Source organism: Rana temporaria, chromosome 5 (genome assembly GCF_905171775.1).
Source record: "Rana temporaria chromosome 5, aRanTem1.1, whole genome shotgun sequence".
NCBI lineage: Eukaryota > Metazoa > Chordata > Amphibia > Anura > Ranidae > Rana > Rana temporaria.
Genome location: NC_053493.1, coordinates 44,612,536 through 44,633,898, shown reverse-complemented (window position 1 = coordinate 44,633,898; position 21,363 = coordinate 44,612,536). Strand labels below are relative to the sequence as shown.

Below are 21,363 nucleotides of genomic sequence, written 5' to 3'. Positions count from 1 at the left end.
TTCAGTTTACTTTCCATTGGAACTAGCTCCCCGGGCCCTCTTATGTGTAGGTCACCCTGTGACCCTCTATTAGGGGCACAGGGTCACAGAGAACCCCAGTTGGGTCTGCCCTAACTGGAATCCCAGTACAACCACACCAGACTCAGCATTTTGTTTTACCCCTGTTATCCTGGGTCTTATATGTGTGGTTTGTGTTAAAAGTTGGAGAGGCCTCTTCACTTGGGACATTTTTATTTATAAACAATATCCCTCAAGAAATACATGAAGATTAGGGATGAGCCGAACACCCCCCGGTTCGGTTCGCAGAAGAACATGCGAACAGGCAAAAAATTCATTTGAACACACAAACACTGTTAAAGTCTATGGGACACGAACATGAAAAATCAAAAGTGCTAATATTAAAGGTTAATATGCAAGTTATTGTCATAAAAAGTGTTTGGGAACCTGGAGATCCCCTTTGTTAAAGGGGGCTTCCAGATTCCGATAAGCCCACCGCCCACAGACCCCCACAACCACCGGGCAAGTGTTGAGGGGATGAGGCCCTTGTACCCATCAACATGGGGACATCCTCCCCATGTTAAGGGCATGTGGCCTGGTACGGTTCAGGAGAGGGGGCGCGCTCTCGTCCCACCAACTTTTCCCACGGCCTGCCAGGTTGCGTGCTCGGTTAAGGGTCTGGTATGGATTTTTTGGGGAAGCCCCACAACATGTTTTCAAAATTTTGGCGCGGAGTTCCCCTTAAAATACATCCCGACCTGAAGAGCCTGGCAATAGAATTTGGGGGGGACCCCCACACATTTCTTTATTTTTTTGGTTTGGGGTTTCCCTTAATATTCATACCAGATCAAAAGGGCCTGGTAATGGACTGGGGGGGAACCCATGTTGTTTTTTTCAATGACTTATCTGTATTACCGGGACCGACAATTCATTATAGCCGCGAGTAGTTTTAAATTACTTTTTTTCCTTTAGAAATGTCATTTTGTGAAGAGACTTTTCTAAGCACGGGAAACATGCACTAATTTGCAGGCATACTATAGACACCCCCCAGGTACGAAATTTAAAGGAATAGTTCACTTTTATTGTTTCACTTTTTTAAAGTCACTGCTCCCGAAAAAAAACTGCAGTTTTTAAAACTTTTTTTGCATTGATACATGTCCCCTGGGGCGGGACCCAGGTCTCCAAACACTTTTTATGACAATAACTTGCATATTAACCTTAAACCTTTAAAATTAGCACTTTTGATTTCTCCCATAGACTTTTAAAGGGTGTTCCGTGGCTTTCGAATTTGCCACGAACACCCAAAATTGTTCGCTATTCGGCGAACAGACAATGTTCGAGTCAAACTCATGTTCGACCCGAGCATAAAGCTCATCCCTAATGAAGATATATAATTCCACCTTTCAAACTGCTACGGCTGTCTGGTTGCCCAGTTACTGATTGAATTATTTGTTGAAAAGATTGAATATACCTGTATGTCATGTTACTGGAGAAGGTAAAGTTTACCCTGCCCTGTGTCATTATGCAAGGAAGGGGAGTTGTCCCCAGAGTATATATCTTTGTACCTGTGTTTGAATAAACAGTCTTATGTTTGTTTATTAACACACTACACTAATGCCTCGACAAGTGACTGGGTGATCTAAGGGATCTTGGATCGTGCTGGTACCAGGCAAGGGAAGCTTATATGGTGGACATACTCCTCTTGAGTATGGGGAACTAGTATTCAGAGGCTTCAGTGTCTTAGATGATCTCATACAGCAGACATACAGCTAAGAGGCTCATGACACAGGAGTGCCTAGACACAAAAAGTACACTGCTATTTCTCAGGAAGTATTCATGACAAAGGGTAAATTAGTGTTAGGATTACATGAAAGAGTAACATTTATGGTAATAGTGAGGGTTAGCCCTGGTTCACATTGATGCTACTTTGAAATTGCGCTACTTCACTTGAAGTAGCGTGATTTCAAAGTAGCAAGGTCAGCGCGATTTTAGGTGCTACCTGATAGACAGACATCTGTGTGGCTTCATGCACAGATGTCTACTGAAGTCGCACCTGAAATCGGCAAAAGTAGTGCAGAAACGACTTTTACAAATCGGTGCAGCGCCGCAAAATCGGTGTTGCACCGATTGGAGCAGTGCCATTGCTGCCAAAAGGCTTGAGAGGATCTCTCAAATCGCATGACAAATTGCTTCAATGTGAACCTAGGCCTAATGTAATGTTTGGGTTTACAGAAAAGGTTAGTGTTAGGGTTATAGGGAGGGTTAGTGTGAGGTTTAGCATTAGGGTTGGTGTTAGAGGTATTGTAAATTTTAGGGTTACAGGTAGGGGAAGTGTGATGGGGCCTTCAGGTAGTGCTCCCCTCTTCCAGAATGACCACCACAATAAAGTGCATCTAATGCAAGGTGGATTTTTTTTTATATCACTGCATAAAATAGACATTATGGCCCAGATTCTCAAAGGACTTACGACGGCGTAGTGCCATGTACGCCGTCGTAAGTCCGAATGAGAGCCGTCGTATCTATGCGGCTGATTCTTAGAATGAGTTACGCATAAATTCGGCTAAGATACGAGCGGCGTAAGTCTCTTACACCGTCGTATCTTAGGGTGCATATTTATGCTGGCCGCTAGGTGGCGCTTCTGTAGATTTCCGCGTTTAATATGCTAATGAGCTAGATGCGCCGATTCACGAACGTACGTGCGCCCCGGCGTATCAAGATACATCGTTTACATAAGACATACGCCGGCGTAAAGTTACCCCTCATAAAGCAGGGGTAAGTCATGTTAGGTATGGACGTCGGAAACGTCGGAACAGCGTCGTGTTTTACGTTGTTTGCGTAAGTCGTCCGTAAATGGGGCTGGACGAAAGTTCCGTTCACGTCGACTAGACATTGAGCGGGCGTAATTTAATTTGAAAATTCGACGTGATACTGAGCATGCGCCGTTCGATAAAAGCGTCATTTACGTGGGGTCACACAACATTTACATACAACACGCCCCCTACCAGCCTAGCTTGAATTAGGCGGGCTTATGCCGTATCAGATACACTACGCTGCCGTAACTTAGAGCGGAAGATGTTTCTGAATACGGGACCTGCCGCTCTAAGTTACGGCGGCGTAGTGTATCTGAGATACGCTACGCCCGCCTAAAGATAGGCGCTTTTTTGAGAATCTGGGCTTATCTGTAAATTGTATTTATGTATATAGTGCCTGTGGGCAGGTGCAGTCTGCTTTCTCCACTGTAGGGGGCACTCAACCCGGAGTGGTACTGCAGCTCGAGGGGAAGTCAAGAGAATCCTAGCCAAAGTAGGGAGAGCTTACACGTTCATCAAGGACAGCACTAGCGGTAAAAGGTGGTACCTTCTCAAACTACCTCTTGGGTTGGACTGACCACACCACACTCCACCATCCTCTACATTGACTGAGTTCCCGGTCGGGTGTTCCACCTCGCTAGGCTGTTGTATTGTTCTAAAAAGTCCTTTAATACATTTTTTCCTGCACTCCAGGCCTTAGTGACGTTACTGCTGTGCACCATGCTGAATTTAACCTCCACACTGATTTTTTTTTGGACTGCGTAAGGAAGCTAAAAAAATCTACATGAAATCCAAACAGGGAGAACAAAAAAACTCCATGCAGAATGTTACCCTGGTAGGACTGAACGCAGAACCTCAGTATGGCACTGTAAGGGTACGTACTACTTAGCCACTGTAATGCCCACTAAGATGCCAGAACTACTTTCCTTTAAAAGGGTTAATTCGAAGTCTGCATTTTTTTTAACCCAACTATATAAAGACGTTCTATATAAATATCAAAAATAATAAATATACATGTATAAAGAAAGACACTTACCGCACGATGCTTCATCAAATCCATTTTTACAGTCCTTTGTAAAATCACAGCGGTTTTTATTTGGTATGCAGGTACCATCTCCACATGACATATGCCCAGAGGGACAGTTAAAAAATAAAGGTTCTTTAAAAAGATCTGTAAGAAAAAATTACACTAATTACACAGTGTTCCATAAAAAGAAGGGGGTTCTCATGGCTATTTTAGTAGACATTAGAACCTGTGGTAGCCAATAGTAAAGCCAAGCTTTGATCAGATGCCTACCTTACCATGGGGATGGAAAGCAGACTATGGGCCAGATTCAGAGAGACTTACGGCCGCGTATCAGTAGATACGCCGTCGTAAGTCCGAATGTGCGCCGTCGTATCTTTAAGCGTATTCTGGAAACCAGATACGCCTGAATTTGGCCAAGATACGACCGACCTAAGTCTCCTACACCGTCGTATCTTGGGTGCATATTTACGCTGGCCGCAAGGGGCGCTTCCGTTGATTTACGCGTTGAATATGTAAATGAGCTAGATACCCCGATTCACGAACGTACGTACGCCCGTCGCAGTAAGCTACGCCGTTTACGTAAGACATACGCCGGCGTAAAGATAAAACACCACTATAAGTGGCGCAGCCCATGCAAGGTATGGACGTCGGAACTGCCGTCGGCTTTTACATCGTTTACGTAAGTCGTACGTGAATGGGGCTGGGCGTAAGTGAGGTTTCACGTCGTACGCATTGTGACGTTGTATCGTAGGGAGTATTTGCAACGTGATTCTGAGCATGCGCGCACATGTGCCGTTCGTTCAGTCATGCATTCACATGGGGTCACGATTCATTTGAATACAACACGCCCACTGCCTTCCTACTTTGAATTACGCGGGCTTACGCCGGCCCATTTACGTTACGCCGACGTACATATGGGAGCAAGTGCTTTGTGAATACAGTACTTGCCTCTCAATGTTACGTTGGCGTAGTGCATATGAGATGCGATACGCCTAACTAAACATACGCGCTCTACCTGAATCTGGCCCATGATGTTTTAGATACCACTGCTTACTTTATGGTTTGGGATCCAATGGTTTGACTGCCACTGCCAGGTCAACTACAAGTTCAACTGTTTTTGACACCTACCGGAGCTGACTGGATAACATTAGCATTAATGTTAAAAAACCAGTACTTTCAGGGCCTTAATAAGGAGTCTATTTATATAGGATATCAGTGGCGGCTGGTGCTCAAAATTTTTAGGGGGCGCAAACGAAAAAAAACAATTGCAGCCTCACTGTGCCCATGAAATGCAGCCACTGTGCCATCAATTGTCACCACTGTGCCATGCCATCAAACGCAGCCACTGTGCCATGCCATCAAACGCAACCAATGTGCCATCAATTGTCACCACTGTGCCATGTCATCAAACGCAGCCACTGTGCCATCAATTGTCACCACTGTGCCATGCCATCAATTGTCACCACTGTGCCATGCCATCAAACGCAGCAACTGTGCCATCAAATGCAGTCACTGTGCCATGCCATCAAACGCAGCCACTGTGCCATCAATTGTCACCACAGTGCCATGCCATCAAATGCAGCCACTGTGCCCATCAATTGGCGCCACTGTGCCCTTTATTGTCACCACTGTGCCCTTTAATTGTCGCCACTGTGCCAATTGTCGCCACTGTGCCCTTTAATTGTCACCACTGTGCCCTTTAATTGTCGCCACTGTGCCCATTGATGCCACTGTGCCCTTTTATTGTCGCCACTGTGCCCATTGATGCCACTGTGCCCTTTAATTGTCGCTACTGTGCCCATTGTCGCCACTGTGCCCATTGTCGCCATTATGCCCTGTAAAATGCCCACCCGGCACTTACCTTTCTGGGGGTCAGCCATCCTCCTTCCACGTCCCTCGATGTCTTCTCCTGCCCTCGATGACGCTTCAGCCAGCCGCTTCAGAACCGGTGAAACTGATTGGCTGAGACGCCTGTCAGTCTTATCCAAGGAACGCACCGCCGGTATGTCCCGAGGATAAGCATTCGGAAGCCTGAGGGCTGTACTCGGAAAGCCTATCTGCTGGTTCTGATAGGCACTTCCACACAGCCAACCAGCTTCCGTAATTCAGGTGGCCGGCGCTCACCATCTGGCTCACCATCTGGCCATCTGAATAGTCGGCGGCGAAAATACATAGATTCATGCAATGCATGAATCTATGTATTTCAGTGGCTGTGCGAGAGCCAGAGGGGGCGGCGCTCCGGCGCCCTCTATGGACGAACCGCCACTGTAGGATATACTGGGAAATGGGTCTTACTCCAGCCAAACATTCCAAAAGTATATTGTTTGTGCTTAAAGGGGTTGTAAAGGTTTGCTTTGGAGGGACATGCCCTTACTCACCCACACAATCACCCACCCACAACCAGTGACTGATCGAGTCAGTCCAGCGTGATCTTAACCACTTAAGCCCCGGACCAATATGCAGCCTAAAGACCCAAGGTGTTTTTACAGTTCGGGACTGCGTCGCTTTAACAGACAATTGCGCGGTCGTGCGACGTGGCTCCCAAACAAAATTGGCGTCCTTTTTTCCCCACACATAGAGCTTTCTTTTGGTGGTATTTGATCACATCTGCGGTTTTTAGTTTTTGCGCTATAAACAAAAATAGAGCGACAATTTTGAAAAAAAAGCAATATTTTTTACTTTTTGCTGTAATAAATATCCCCCAAAAACATATATAAAAACATTTTTTTTCCTCAGTTTAGGCCGATACGTATTCTTCTACCTATTTTTAGTAAAAAAAATCGCAATAAGCGTTTATCGATTGGTTTGCGCAAAATTTATAGTGTTTACAAAATAGGGGATAGTTTTATTGCATTTTTATTTTTATTTTATTTTTTACTACTAATGGCGGCGATCAGCAATTTTTTTCGTGACTGCGACATTATGGCGGACACTTCGGACAATTTTGACACATTTTTGGGACCATTGTCATTTTCACAGCAAAAAATGCATTTAAATTGCATTCTTTATTGTGAAAATGACAGTTGCAGTTTGGGAGTTAACCACAGGTGGCGCTGTAGGAGTTAGGGTGCACCTAGTATGTGTTTACAACTGTTTGGGGGTGTGGCTGTAGGAATGACGTCATCGATCGTGTCTTCCCTATAAAGGGAATGACGCGATCGATGCGCCGCCATAGTGAAGGACGGGGAAGCCGTGTTTACACACGGCTCTCCTCGTTCTTCAGCTCCGGGGAGCGATCGCGACGGAGCGGCTATAAACAAATAGCCGCGCCGTGGTCCCGGATCGCTCCCCGAGCGGACCCGACCTCCGCATGTAGCGGGGGGGGTCCCGATCGGACCCCCCACCCGCTAATAGGCGAGGACGTACGTGTACGCCCATGTGCCTGTACGTGCCATATTGTGGACGTATATGTACATGCGGGGGTCGGGAACTGGTTAAAGAGGTTGTAAAGGTTTGTTTTTTATTTTCTAAACAGGTTCCTTTAAACTAGTGCATTGTTGGTTCACTTAACTTTTCCTTCGATTTCCCTTCTAAATGTTTTTTTCTTTGTCTGAATTTCTCACTTCCTGTTCCTGCCCCCATCATCCAAGCCGTTCTGGGTGTGGGTTAGTCAGCATGCTCGCCCCCTTGGCACTACATCCCTGCGGTGTTCACAGCATCTCCCCGCAGGGATGATTAGGACAAGCTTACTGAGAAGGAACATGAAGGGAGAAATTCAGACAAAGAGAAAAAACATTTAGAAGGGAAATGGAAGGAAAAGGTAAGTGAACTAACAATGCACTAGCTTAAAGGAACATATTTAGAAAATAAAAAACAAACCTTTACAACCTCTGTAAGATCACGCTGGACTGACTCGATCAGTCACTGGTTGTGGGTGGGTGATTGTGTGGATGAGTAAGGGCATGTCCCTCCAGTAGGTCATGCTCAATGGTGGATACTGGCATTAAACCCTTTTAGGGCTGCTGCAATTCTGGTACGGCCTTAAGGTGGATGTCTACCCAAAAACCGGGACTGACTAGATTTCGATCAGTGTTTGGCTGTCCCCGCTCTACAGAAGTTTCATCACCTCCTGTCTAGGGTACTTGTTAGAAAAGGGTACATGTTAGAAAACCTTTCTGTAATAGCGGGTGTTGGGTGTCAGAATACAGTGTCCTGGCGGAACTAAACTCTCTCAACATGAACTATTTTTTAATCCTTCTGCTAGCTGTAATAAATAGATAGGAAGGTAAATTATATTTACTTGTTTCAAACCTTTTTTTTTTTTATATTTCTTCAACTACTTTCTGGTTTCTGGCCTAGGCCAAATTAGGTTATACATCCCAGAAGTTTTCGTAGGCATTTTTTTTTCTTTCCCTTGTAGGAGGGGAGGAGGGGCTTTCTCAGCTAAGCCCATCCTCCTGCCAGCATGCCTGAGCTAAAAGTAGATGGATTCCAGGAATTAAAATGTTACATGAATCATTTGCCCTTGCTCAAGATGGCCGCAGATAAAATCGCTATTGATTTCTCAGCAAAAAAGCATGGAGATATAAATGGAAGTGTGAGATTGCTTTGAATATTAAAAATATATCAAGGTAAGCCTACTGTATAATAAAGCTTACCTGTAGATAAAATGAATAGTTCTTAAACGTGGACCGTTTAGGAGATATTCACCCTGAATGCAGCTGGTAACCTTACTGCGCTCTAAAGGTCCAGCATACCTTGCCAGATCTTCAGAGCTCTATGCAGAACAGAGGGCTCCTGCGCACATGTGCGGGAGTGACGCCATCGTGGCTCTGGCCAAGCACACAGCCAAAATGCGAAAACCCAGAAGAAAAACCGAGGGGAGATGTCAGCCCTGGAAGGCTTTGTTCCAAGGTAGGAATTTTATAATGTGCTAGTATAAGATTGCATACTAACACGTTATATAATTTTGTTAAGCGCTGCACAAACTGTTGGCATTATCTAAATTCTGTATAATAATACTAATAATATGGAAAAACAAAAACCGCGCTTCCACCACAAAGTCTATAGGCAGCAGCTGACGTTGGAAAAACAAAGCAATATATAGTATAAAAAAGCCGCGCCACTCTAATAAATTCAAAAACAATGTCAGTCAATGAATGAAAATTGGTGAAATCCCCATGTAGGCAATAACATCAGATGGAGCCTTTGGTTTGCTTGATGAATGACACTAGGTTCTTAAATTTAGTCAAACTTCGAACACCCAGGTGACATGCATGCATTTGGTGCAAATCCTCCACCGTAAGAATAAGCTGCTTACCAAACGGCAAGCCTTTATTGCAATTGGCTATAGCCCAGCCACGGCCTTTCAATCCTCTGGATGCTCAGGGTGGAACACTTATGTTAAACAGCGAGATCCAAGCCTCAGCAATAGGATGGATAGGAGTTGCAGTTCACTCTCAATAACCCCCTCAATAGACAGCAGCAATCAAGCGGTCCAGACACATACACCGGAAGATAAAGAAGGGGCACAATAGCGTGATACCGCAGGATAAAATATATTTAATAAAAGTAGTGTACTTACATCAGTACGAGTAAAAACAGCGTGTGACAACAAACAGTAAAGCCGGCCGGCTTGAGGAGCCCTCCTCCTTGGCGTGGTGACGTCACTGACGCAGCCTCCCAGATGCGTTTCGTCACTAATGAAAACGTCCATTACTGTTTGTTGTCACACGCTGTTTTTACTCGTACTGATGTAAGTACACTACTTTTATTAAATATATTTTATCCTGCGGTATCACGCTATTGTGCCCCTTCTTTATCTTCCGGTGTATGTGTCTGGACCGCTTGATTGCTGCTGTCTATTGAGGGGGTTATTGAGAGTGAACTGCAACTCCTATCCATCCTATTGCTGAGGCTTGGATCTCGCTGTTTAACATAAGTGTTCCACCCTGAGCATCCAGAGGATTGAAAGGCCGTGGCTGGGCTATAGCCAATTGCAATAAAGGCTTGCCGTTTGGTAAGCAGCTTATTCTTACGGTGGAGGATTTGCACCAAATGCATGCATGTCACCTGGGTGTTCGAAGTTTGACTAAATTTAAGAACCTAGTGTCATTCATCAAGCAAACCAAAGGCTCCATCTGATGTTATTGCCTACATGGGGATTTCACCAATTTTCATTCATTGACTGACATTGTTTTTGAATTTATTAGAGTGGCGCGGCTTTTTTATACTATATAATACTAATAATAGTACATGATAAATAAATCAGGCTGTGAACATCAAACAGCATCCTCACTCTAAATGAACGCAGACAAGAAAAGGAAAATATAGGAATAGTGTCCTTAAATTACCTGCAGATGTGTTATTGATAAAGCTGCAGTCTGGAGATAAGCTGATGTCATCAATAGCAGCTGTAGCCTCAGCTGATAACAGCGTGGCTTCCAATATGATCTGAAATAGAATTTAATAATTAAAATCCACAGCAAGATGATATATGCACAGACAATCCACATACAATATGATTTCCTCTGGCATAGTGAAAATACCATGATAACCTAAACAAAACACATTGGGGGTTATTTACAAAAGACAAAAGCACTGCAAGTGCAAACTACAAGTGCAAAGTGCACTTGAAATTGCACTAAAAGTGCACTTGGAAGTGCAGTCGCTGTAGATCCGACGGGGACATGAAAGGAAAATAAAAAACAGCATTTTAGCTTGCGCATGATTGGATAATAAAATCAGCAGAGCTTCCCCTCATTTCAGACACCTTATGGCTTGTACAGACGAGCAAACATGTACGATGAAACCGGTCCGTCGGACCGTTTTCACCGTACATGTCTGCCCGGGGATTTCTGTATGGTGGCTGTACTCACCATCATACAGAAATCCGCGCGTAAACAATACGCGGGGCTTGTCCGCGCCGTCGCGGCGACGTGGGCGGCCCTGCCAGTTCAATGCTTCCACGCATGCGTCAAAGTCATTCGACGCATGCGAGGGATGGCGGGCGCTCGGACATGTACGGTAGGTCTGTACAGACGACCGAACATGTCCGAGCGGGCAGGATTCCAGCGGACTGTTTTAAAACAAGTCCAGGAATATTTGCCCGCTGGAAAAAGGCCCGGCGGGCAAATGTATGCTGGAATCCTGTCCGCTCGGGCCTACACACGACCGAACATGTCTGCTGAAACTGGTCCGCGGACCAGTTTCAGCAGACATGTTCGGTCGTGTGTACGGGGCCTAAGATTTAAAGTGATTGCACTTCCAAGTGCAATTTCAAGTGCACTTTGCACTTGTAGTTCAAAGTGGATTTGCCTCTCGTAAATAACCCCCATAGTGTGCATTATATGCACTGAGGTTGATTTACTAAAGGCAAATAGCTTGCAGTTGCTCTAGAGCAGGGGTGCCTAACCAGGGGCCCGGGGGCCACATGTGGCCCGTGGAGCCCTCTGATGTGGCCCACGACCTCATGCTCAGGGATGGAATAGAATAGAATACTGTTATTAAAGGTAAGATTATCACTACTCTATGGCAAAGTGCATCTAACCTGCAGGAAAGCCACAGGTGAACCCGCAGTGCCGGTAAACAGCGCATCAGTGTGAAAACAGCCTTAGGCCTCTTTTACATGATCAGTCTGACCCAATCGGACCCTCCATTCACCTCTAAGGAGTGGCAGATGTAAATAGACTTGTGTCTGTTTACAAACGCCTACCTCCAATCCGATCCACTAAAAAAAAAGACTTAAGTATAGAGTAGAGTGGGCTGCTGTCCACCCGCTCTGCTCATTGTGGCTCGCGACCGGTTACCAAGTCACTTAAGTGGCCCCTGCTCTTCAAAAGGTTGGGCACCCCTGCTCTAGAGCTTAGTAAATTAGGGGATGCTCTGCTGCCTTCAATCATCCAATTTTTTTATCTTCCTTGCATGTGATTGGGTATTCTTTGTAAATTGAAGCTTTACTTAATTTATTAAACTCTGGAGCAACTGTCACTTGTGTTAAGAAAAATGGTCTGGGCAGGAAGGGGGTATAAGTGGCCAGTAGGCAAGTGGTAAAAAAAAAAAAATTCGAACATGCTGCATTTTTTTATGTCGTTTTTTAAAATGTCATTTTTCGGGTTGTAAAAAATTATTGTGTGTGGGCTAAAATGAAGTTTTAAACCCGCGCATGCCCAGAAGTGAGTTATGAGACGGGAGCGCTCGTTCAGGTAAAACTACCGTTCATAATGGAGTAAGCACATTCATCACGCCGTAACAGACAAAAAAGCACGAATCGTCTTTTACTAACAAGGAATCAGCTAAAAGAAGCCCAAAGGCGAATAGAACTTCCCCTTCAGAGTGCCGTCGTACTTGTTGTACGTCACCGCGCTTTGTTCATCATTTTTTAAAAATGATGGTGTGTGGGCAACATCGTTTTTTATGATGAAGTTGGAAAAACGTTGTTTTTTGGACATGCTGAAAAATTTTGTTTTTTTTTCATGCCGAAAAACAATCGTGTGTACGCGGCATTAGATGTGGTGGCTGCATTTGTTTACTTTTGTTAGGCTTTTTCCCCTGTCTGTTTTCACCTGGTGTATGTAACCTCCTGTATAAAGCCTCATGCACACTGGACAATAGAAAAACGCCAGTAGTATTGGCTGTAGAAAGCTGTAGCTGCAGAATGACTTTTACAGCATTTTTGCAGTAGCATTTTGCCACATTTTTTTGGGATTTTTTAACAAAATTATTTTCCCACAACAGCAGAAGGTTTAAAAACGTCAGATAGACATGTTTTACCGTGTTTTTTAGCGTTTTTGAGTGTTTTTACAGCTAATAAAACTTCTCTATAAGCCCACTAGTCCTGTGTTTTTTTTCCAGCCTTAAAACACTCCTGCCAAAAAAGCTGATACAAGCCTCTGTGTGCATGGATGCTGGGGAGATACTGGCTGTAGAGAAAAAAAACTACTAGCAGGTTTAGATACATTAACAAATTGAAGCCAAACTCCAGCTTACACTGCAGTTACAGTTTTTATTTTTTGGGATAAAGGTTTTACATAAATAAACAAAAGATAATCTTTGAAAGCACCCCTGACAGTGGTAAATGGTTGTTGCAGACTGCCCACAGTATATATATGTCATTAGTTCACACCCACATATGTAAACAGTGTTCAAACCACACATGTGGGGTACCGCCAAGATTATTAGAGCGAGAGCAATAATTCTAGCACTAGACCTTCTCTGTAACTCTAAACAGGTAACCTGTAAAAAAAATGAAAGAGTCGCCTATGGAGATTTTTAAGTACTGCAGTTTGTCACCATTCCACGAGCGCGCACAATTTTAAAGCATGACATGTTAGGTATCTATTTACTGTAACATCATCTTTCACAGTATACCAAAAAATTGGGCTAACTTCAGTGTTTTTTTTTTATTCTTTAAAGTGTATCTTTTAAAAAAAAATTGCATTTGAAAGACCACTGCTCAAATATAGTGTGACATATAATATTGCAACTACTGCCATTTTATTCTCTAGGGCATATGTGTCAAGCACAAGGCCCGTGGGCTGAATCCAGCCCGCCAGGCCATTTCATGTGGCCCTCGCATCTCTCTTGCAGCTGCTGCACCCCCTCGTCTCTGTCCTCACCTTATCTCAGCAGTCAACAGCAGAGAGTAGGACAGAACTACCCTGCCAGATCCTGTGCTTCTCTGTGAAGATCATCTTTGCCACCCCTGTCTCAGCAGTTGGCAACAAAGAGGAGGACAGGATTCCTTCTAAGAACCTGCACCTCTCTGTGCAGCCGCAGCACCCCCTCATCTCCTGACCCTTGGTCTCAGCATTCAGTAGACTCTGGCAGTTGACTCCAGCCCTCCTCTAGTCCTCCACTAGACCCTACACTTTCTGCTTCCCAGCTCTGGCCCAGCTTCTTCCCTGCAGCAGCATATAGTAAGGGGTGCACTGTGATGTAAAGGAGGGTGGGGTGGGGAACTCTTGACTTCTTTGATGGTGGGGGGGTTTCTTGACATCTTGTGTAAGCAGGGGGGCTGGCATGTTCTGGACATCTAGTCTAACAAATACCAGCAGTCCTTTGAGGGCGATCATAATGCTGATGCGGCCTGTCGGAGACTTAAACCGGACAGCTGGCTAGTCCCCACTCGGAATATCCGGGAACACACAATGACACAACAAGCAGATGATGGTCAATGCAATGTTCAGTTTATTAAGGGGAATATCCCTTGGCTTTATACAAAATGAAAGAAAGGTAGGATGGATTTCAATACATTAGGGTTTGGTTACAGAGAAAAAGGATGGCAATTCTAAGAAAAGGAGTTTATCTCCATATGACGTGCAGTCTCATAATATTTTCGGTAAAAAGTACAGGTCAAAATGTTCTCATGAGAAACCAGCCACACTAATCTACTAGCCCAGGGGTGGCCAACCAGTGGCCCGGGGGCCACACATGTCTCGCGGAGCCCTCTGATGTGGCCTGCGACCTCCCGCTCTGGAATGGTGGGTTGGTTAGCCCAGATCGCAGGTTGCCGACCTGTCATACCACAGCATTAGTGTTGTAAATGAAGCTGGTGGTAGAGGAAGAATCTATGGCAAAGTTCAGCTAACCTGCAGTATAGACATAGGTGCGGGTAAACTGCAGAATATAAGTGTAAAAGCAGTCTTAGGCCCTTTTCACACGATCGGCCCTACCCAATCGGACCCTCAATTCACCTCTACAGAGTGACAGCTGTAAACAGACTTTTGTCCGTTTAAGCCTGCTTTCTTCCAAACAAATCCTCTAAAAGGAAAAAAAATAGAAGGGAATTCGCCCCCCTTCCATCTGAGCAGATCCGAGGGCCTATAGAATAGCCGTGACCTGTCATCCACCTGCTCCAACTATTGTGGCCCACGTTACCAAGTTGCTTAAGTGGCCCTTGCTCTTTAAAAGGTTGGGCACCCCTGTACTAGCCTAAACATTTGTAGCCAGTAAACAAATATCAAGTCAAACTCGGGTAATAGAAATAACAGGGAAATATAGGCCCAGATTCACAGAGAGCAAGGCGCACGCTACGCCACCATAGCGCACACACCGTACGGCACGCCAACGTAGCGCGGCGAGGCAAGCAATGCATTCAGCAAGCCAGTGCACCCAACGCAGCGACAGCGTGGTGTGGGGTTCAAGGGTGCACGCCAGCGTAGGTGGAAGTGGGCGTGACCCCATGCAAATGATGGGCCGAGCGCCAGACAGGTATGCCGCCCAGCGTATCACGAACTGCGGATCAGCTAGCAATCTAGCGTACAACTTACGCGCATCTCGCGTAGCATGCGCCGGGCGCACACGCACGTTCGTGAATCGGCGTATATCCCTCATTTGCATGTTTGCATGGCCAATCAATGGGAGCAGCACCGTGCGCCCAGCCCACATGTGCGACCACCCTACGCCCGCATTCGCAAGCTACGGTGGCATGGTGTAGTCTGTTATTAGGCGCAGGTTGGTTCGGGGGTCTGCCGCACACATACGATGGTGCACATTGGCACTTACGTTGACGTAACGTGCTATACGTCGGTGTAAGTGCTTTGTGAATCTGGGCCATACAGTATAGAAACATAATCAACCCTTTACACCCCACAATGAAATGATTTTGACGCCCCTGCTCTCTCTCGGGTCTCTGCTAAATATATATATATATATATATATATATATATATATATATATATATATATATATATATATAATGTTTGGGGATTCTAAGTAGTTTTCTAGCAAAAAATACCAATTTAAACTTGTAAACAAAAAGTTCCAGAAAAGGCCTGGTCAGCAAGTGGTTAAAAAAACAAACAACTCACTGACTGGTTCCCTAAATGAAAATAAAAGAAAATAAAAACTAAAACTAAAGCAGCCATCCACAACAATTGGTAAATTGCAATATAATAAATGTTTGCTTTTGAGTTTAACCCTCCTAGCGGTATTCCCAAATCTTGCTCGGGGTGAGATTTTTATACCAAAAGCGGTATCCCCGAGCCAGACTCGGGCTCGCCTTGCTGCAGCCAGAGACAAAGTTACTTACCTTGTCCCTGGATCCAGCGATGCCACCACACTGTGTGAGCGAGCGGGACCTCGCTCGATTCACACAGTGTCTTCCTGTGCCGCCGATCTCCGTTCCCTGTGACGTTACGATGCACGGGGGTGGAGAACGGCGCCAAATTCAAAAAAGTAAACAAACACCTTACATACAGTATACTGTAATCTTATAGATTACAGTACTGTATGTAAAAAATACACACACACCCCCCCCCCTTGTCCCTAGTGGTCTGCCCAGTGTCCTACATGTTCTTTTATATAATAAAAACTGTTCTTTCTGCCTGCAAACTGTATATTGTCCATAGCAACAGAAAGTGTCCCTTTATGTCAAAAACAGTTTTAGAGCAGCTAGAAAACAGCGATAATAAATTATAATCACTTGCAGAATTGTGCGATAGCGATTTGTGGGGAAATTTGTCATAAAAAAAATAAAAGTAATGACAGCGACAATTCTGCAACTGAGCAAATTTCTGTGATTTTGAGTTGATTACATTATTGAATAATTTTTATTATAATTTTATTATTATTTGTTATAATTATTTATTATATTATAATTTATTATTTTGTTTTAAAAAAAAATTCATACCCGGGATGCCTACTAGACTCTTGTTTGGTCAGATTTAAGTGAGTTATTCCTAAGAATTACAGGCCTACAATATAAAACGCCAAATTTCCTTGCAAATAATGGTACCGCTTTCAGCACCTTTTTTCTGAAGTAATCATACCGCCAGGGAGGTTAATACCACTTTAAGTTTGAGAAACAAAAAAGCCAGTGGTGATAAATAAACCAGTTGGCTCATTTTTGGAACAGGAATGAGTCGGATGGAGGACAAAGCTCATTTTTGATTACTCGATCATCTCTAGATATCTGCATTACAGCAAAGCCAGACTCCTTCAATCTTGACATAAGGAGCAGTTTTTTGATTTCTGACACAATATGGCATACATTAATTTCAGCAGTTAATGCGCGCTCCACAATCTGCTGAAGGTATCTGAAAGCCATCCATCAACCTCCACATGATGTAATAGTTGGCTGGCAGAGAGGTGCTAAGTGACAGTGAAAAGCTCTCCTAATGCAGAGAAAATAAACTTTTCTATAAGTAGAAGTTTTACCAATTTTTATTTCTTGCATAAACATTCACCAAAGCCATATGGAGCCGGGATGGTGAGCACAAAATCTGTTATTTGTTACACTATTTTAATCTTTCAGTAAAACATAAAAGTATGATTGAGCCAACAGCCATAAACTACTTTCCTGACTTTAATCTGAACCCAAGGCTCAAAAGACGTAATCTATGGTATTCATCAATAAAAAATCCTCTTTGTGAACCAAATGCCTTGCCAAAACCAGATAATACTTTGTTAACCAGCCGCCCTCCGGAAGGTTTTTCCCTTCATGACCAGGCCATTTTTAGTGATCTGGCACTGCGCTAATTTACCGCTAACTGACAATTGCACAGACATGTGACGCTGTTCCCAAATAAAACTGATGCCTTTTTTTCCCCCACAAATAGAGCTTTCTTTTGGTAGTATTTGATCACTTCTGCGTTTTTTCTTTTTTGCGCTATAAACAAAAAAAGCCAGACAATTTTGAAATAACAAAACTTTGGGCTAGATTCAGGTAGCCCTGCATAATTTAGTGCGGGCGTAACGTATCTCCGATACGTTACGCCGCCATAAATTAGGGCGAAAGTTCCATATTCATAAGGAACTTGCGCTTTAAGTTACGGCGGTGTAACATATGTGGGCCGGCCGACACTGAAAAATAAATTTACCATGCAGCAGGGACATAACAGCAACAACAAAAAATCCAACAGAGGTTGTAACTAGACCTCATATACATATAAAAGTTTTGGCTGGAGTGGGCAGCATTGATTCTTCTGTTACTGTACGGCCTCGAGAAACTCGTCGTAAAAGAAACATCGTTTTCCCCGACGAGTTCCTTGTCAGGCTTGTCGAGAATCTTGTCAAGCTTTCTTTGCATACACACTGTCAAAACAAAATCTTGTCGTTCTCAAACACGGTGACGTACAACACGTACAACGGCACTATAAAGGGGAAGTTTGATTCCACTGGCACAACCCTTGGGGCTGCTTTTGCTAATCTCATGTTACCGCGTGTTAAGTAAAAGTTTGGTAAGAGACGATTCGCGCTTTTCGGTCTGTTACAGCGTGACGAATGTGCTATCTCCATTACGAACGCTACTTTTACCGAAGGTGTGCTCCCGTCTTATACTTTATTCTGAGCATGCGCGGGTTTCTAAGCATACACACAAACGTGTTTCTCGTTGTAAACCAGCCCGACGAGAAACACGACGAGGAAATTGAGACTCCCGATGAGAAAAAAGAGAGCATGTTCTCTTTTTTTCTCGTCGTAAAAGAAACATAATTTTCTTCAACGAGTTCCTTGTCAGGCTTGTCGAGAATCTTGTCAAGCTTTCTTTGCATGCACACTGTCAAGACAAAATCTCGTCGTTCTCAAACACGGTGACGTACAACACGTACAACGGCACTATAAAGGGGAAGTTCGATTCCACTGGCACAACCCTTGGGGCTGCTTTTGCTAATCTCATGTTACTGCGTGTTAAGTAAAAGTTTGGTAAGAGACAATTTGTTCTTTTCAGTCTTGTTACAGCGTGACGAATGTGCTATCTCCATTACGAACGCTACTTTTACCGAAGGTGCGCTCCCGTCTCATACTTTATTCTGAGCATGCGTGGGTTTCTAAGCATACACACGAACGTGCTTCTCGTTGTAAACCAGCCCGACAAGAAACGCGACGAGGAAATTGAGACTCCCAACGAGAAAAAAGAGAACTTGTTCTCTTTTTTTCTCGTCGAGAACCACAACAGTTTTCTTGACGAAAAACATACACACGGACGTTTTCCTAGGCAAAAAAGCTCTGCCACCAATTTTCTTGATGGATTTTGTCGAGGAAAACGGTCATGTGTACGAGGCCTACCACCTGACCTTCTCAAGGAAGGTCCAGGGCAACACAGGGCTCTAATGGTCTGAGCTGGAACAGACAAATTGCTGTACATGTACAGTAAACCTCCACTTTGTTATTTTCTTTAAATAATGTAACCTCTTTTGTATGTTCTGGTACATAGCACATAGTTATTTGCTATCATAAAAAAAATGTGAAATTTAAGATATCTATGAGTATACAATTCAATTATAATTGTTGTGTAAGTGACTCCTTACCTGACCTGGGTCTCCTGAATCCACCATATTCCTAATATATACTGTAGCCTTTGTCCATCTTTTCGCTGTACCACCGCTAAATTCCTGCAACAACTGCAAATCCTGACTCACGAGTGTCCTCTTCAAGACAGATATTTTTGAGTGTTCTGACAACTGATACCAAAACTGAATCTGTAAAAAACAATAATGTTACAATGATAACCTAAAACTGCATATATTTTCAATTGTAAAAAAACAAAACAAAAATATATATTATTTATATCAATGGCCCCCAACAGCATTTTTATAGAAATAACGCTGGTGAAAAGAAGTTCAGGCATGTATTTATGATGAAGCCATACAGGGCAACCCAGCCTAGAGCAGCAGTTGGGGAGAGGGGCACGGGCTACAGGTTTTGTTGATATAGCACCCTGATGTTTAGGCAGGGTTGCATATGTACCTGCCAGGTATAGTTGACTTGGCCAATTGATAAGAGATCAATTGATTCCACCCTAATTCTGGAATTGTTGCACTTCTCTCTTCTGTCACTAGATGGCCAGGTATCTGATGGCATTAGATTAAAAAAGAGCATTGCAAGGACAGATTAGGAATAGACAGGGTATCTCGGCCAATGGGCAGGGATCTTCTTGGGTCCCTTGGCCTGCTGGGAGAGCCTATTTATTTGGGTTAGGTCAAGTGATCGGGGTTCTGTGCCACCTGGATGGCTGTCTGGGTAGACGTGTATTGTGCTTCCCCAGGCTGCTAGGCCAGAGCCAGAGGCCTATCCAGGGGAACATCTGGCTGCTAGGCCTATCCAGAAGCAAGAGAGCAGCGTAGGATTGGGACAGCGGCTTGCAGTCCAACCAGAAGTGACAGTTCTGTATGGGGCCCCCATGATTTCTAACAGCAGACTTGGAGGTGACAACTAAATGAAAATGTTGCCATACAGTACTCTGAAGGTGTCTGCAGGTGCTTTACCCACAGCACAGGTTTACTTTAAGGGTTACTTCGTTCTATCTCCGGTGCGCTGGTAAACAACAGAAGCAAACAGTAATTCAGGCATCACCAGCTATTATTCTAAAACAATTTGTCATCGTACACATTTGGTCAGAGAACAACTCATCGCAGTGTGAAAACAAAACAGAAATCATCACCCCAAACACCGGCTGGGAATTTAAATACGGATGAGCAGCAGAGGCCGCAGCAATTTCAATAAACAGTAGGGATTTCCCTTCCTTCGTCCAGAAATGTGCGATTTGAGGCGTGAATATTTTGAATAATTCATTCTGGAATAAAGAGGTTATGTTTTTATTCCCAGACACAGTGAATTTGCCTCTTGTTCCTTCCCCGGCCTTACTGTTTTGCTTTTCTCATTACAATCAGCGTCAAGACTTCAATAGGAAATAGACGGTGACTAAGCTGAGTACCTTCAATAATGTGTTTTCTGTGTACACTGAGGAGGCTTCGTACAACACAGGTAAACAACATTTCCTACCACCTTAGAAAGTAACGAGAGTAATGGATGACAAATCCCCCAACGGCAGTACAGTGTGATATTCAGACATGAAATTGGTTGCTGTGATCATTACAAAGCAGCCGGCTGTATCTTCTTTTCTTCTAATGCTTACACTGGACTTCAGCAATTAAGCAGCTGAGGCATCTGGATACAATGTGGAGTCTAATGCCATGGTCAGCGAGGCCACTGAAACCATAATGCCAAACATGTTAGGTTACTTAGGTATAATTTGCTGTTGTAGCTCTGTGCATTAACAATACTGTCCTGGGGAGACTACAATCCCATCATCTTACCTGGGCACTCTCTAGAATCAGCCTGTAGACGCCAGCTAACCAAAAAAATCCCTCTTCGTACATCGCCTGTGCTTTAACCACTTAGGCCCCATGTACACGGACGTTCAGAGGCAGTTGGATGCTTTTTTCAACTGCCCCTGAACTCACTCAATGTTATCTTATGTGTACACAGGTTTGTTTACTGTCGTTTTTAGGCAGTTGCTTTTATAGGCCTTTTTTATAAAATGTGTTCAGATGCCGAAGTTTCCGACGTTTCAGACGCCAAACGCATCTAAAACGCACCTAAACCCGCGTTTAGCTGCGTTTCGTTTATAGCCGTTTTCTGTTTTTGCTCATTTAAAAAAAAGAAGTGATTTTTTTAAAAAAAAAAGTGATTTATTTCCCCAAAAAAAAGTTTTCTTGCAAGACCGCTGCGCAAATGTATTGCAACAACCGCCATTTTATTCTCTAGGTTGTTAGAAAAAATATATATAATGTTTGGGGGTTCCAAGTCATTTTCTAGCAAAAATGTTTTTTACTTGTAAACACCAAATCTCACCAATCTCAGAAAGGG

The 21,363-nt window shown here is 43.9% G+C and overlaps 1 protein-coding gene across 1 annotated transcript in view; it reads right to left on the bottom strand.

Moving 5' to 3' along the window:
• The window catches only part of MALRD1 (MAM and LDL receptor class A domain containing 1), a 529,217-nt gene that overhangs the window by 335,938 nt on the left and 171,916 nt on the right, over positions 1-21,363 (bottom strand). The window contains exons 12-14 of the mRNA XM_040352491.1: positions 19,023-19,193; positions 10,128-10,227; positions 3,844-3,978 (exon numbers count right to left, since the gene is read on the bottom strand). Coding sequence (XP_040208425.1) covers positions 3,844-3,978; positions 10,128-10,227; positions 19,023-19,193 — 406 coding nt within the window. The remainder of the gene's footprint in view (positions 1-3,843; positions 3,979-10,127; positions 10,228-19,022; positions 19,194-21,363) is intronic.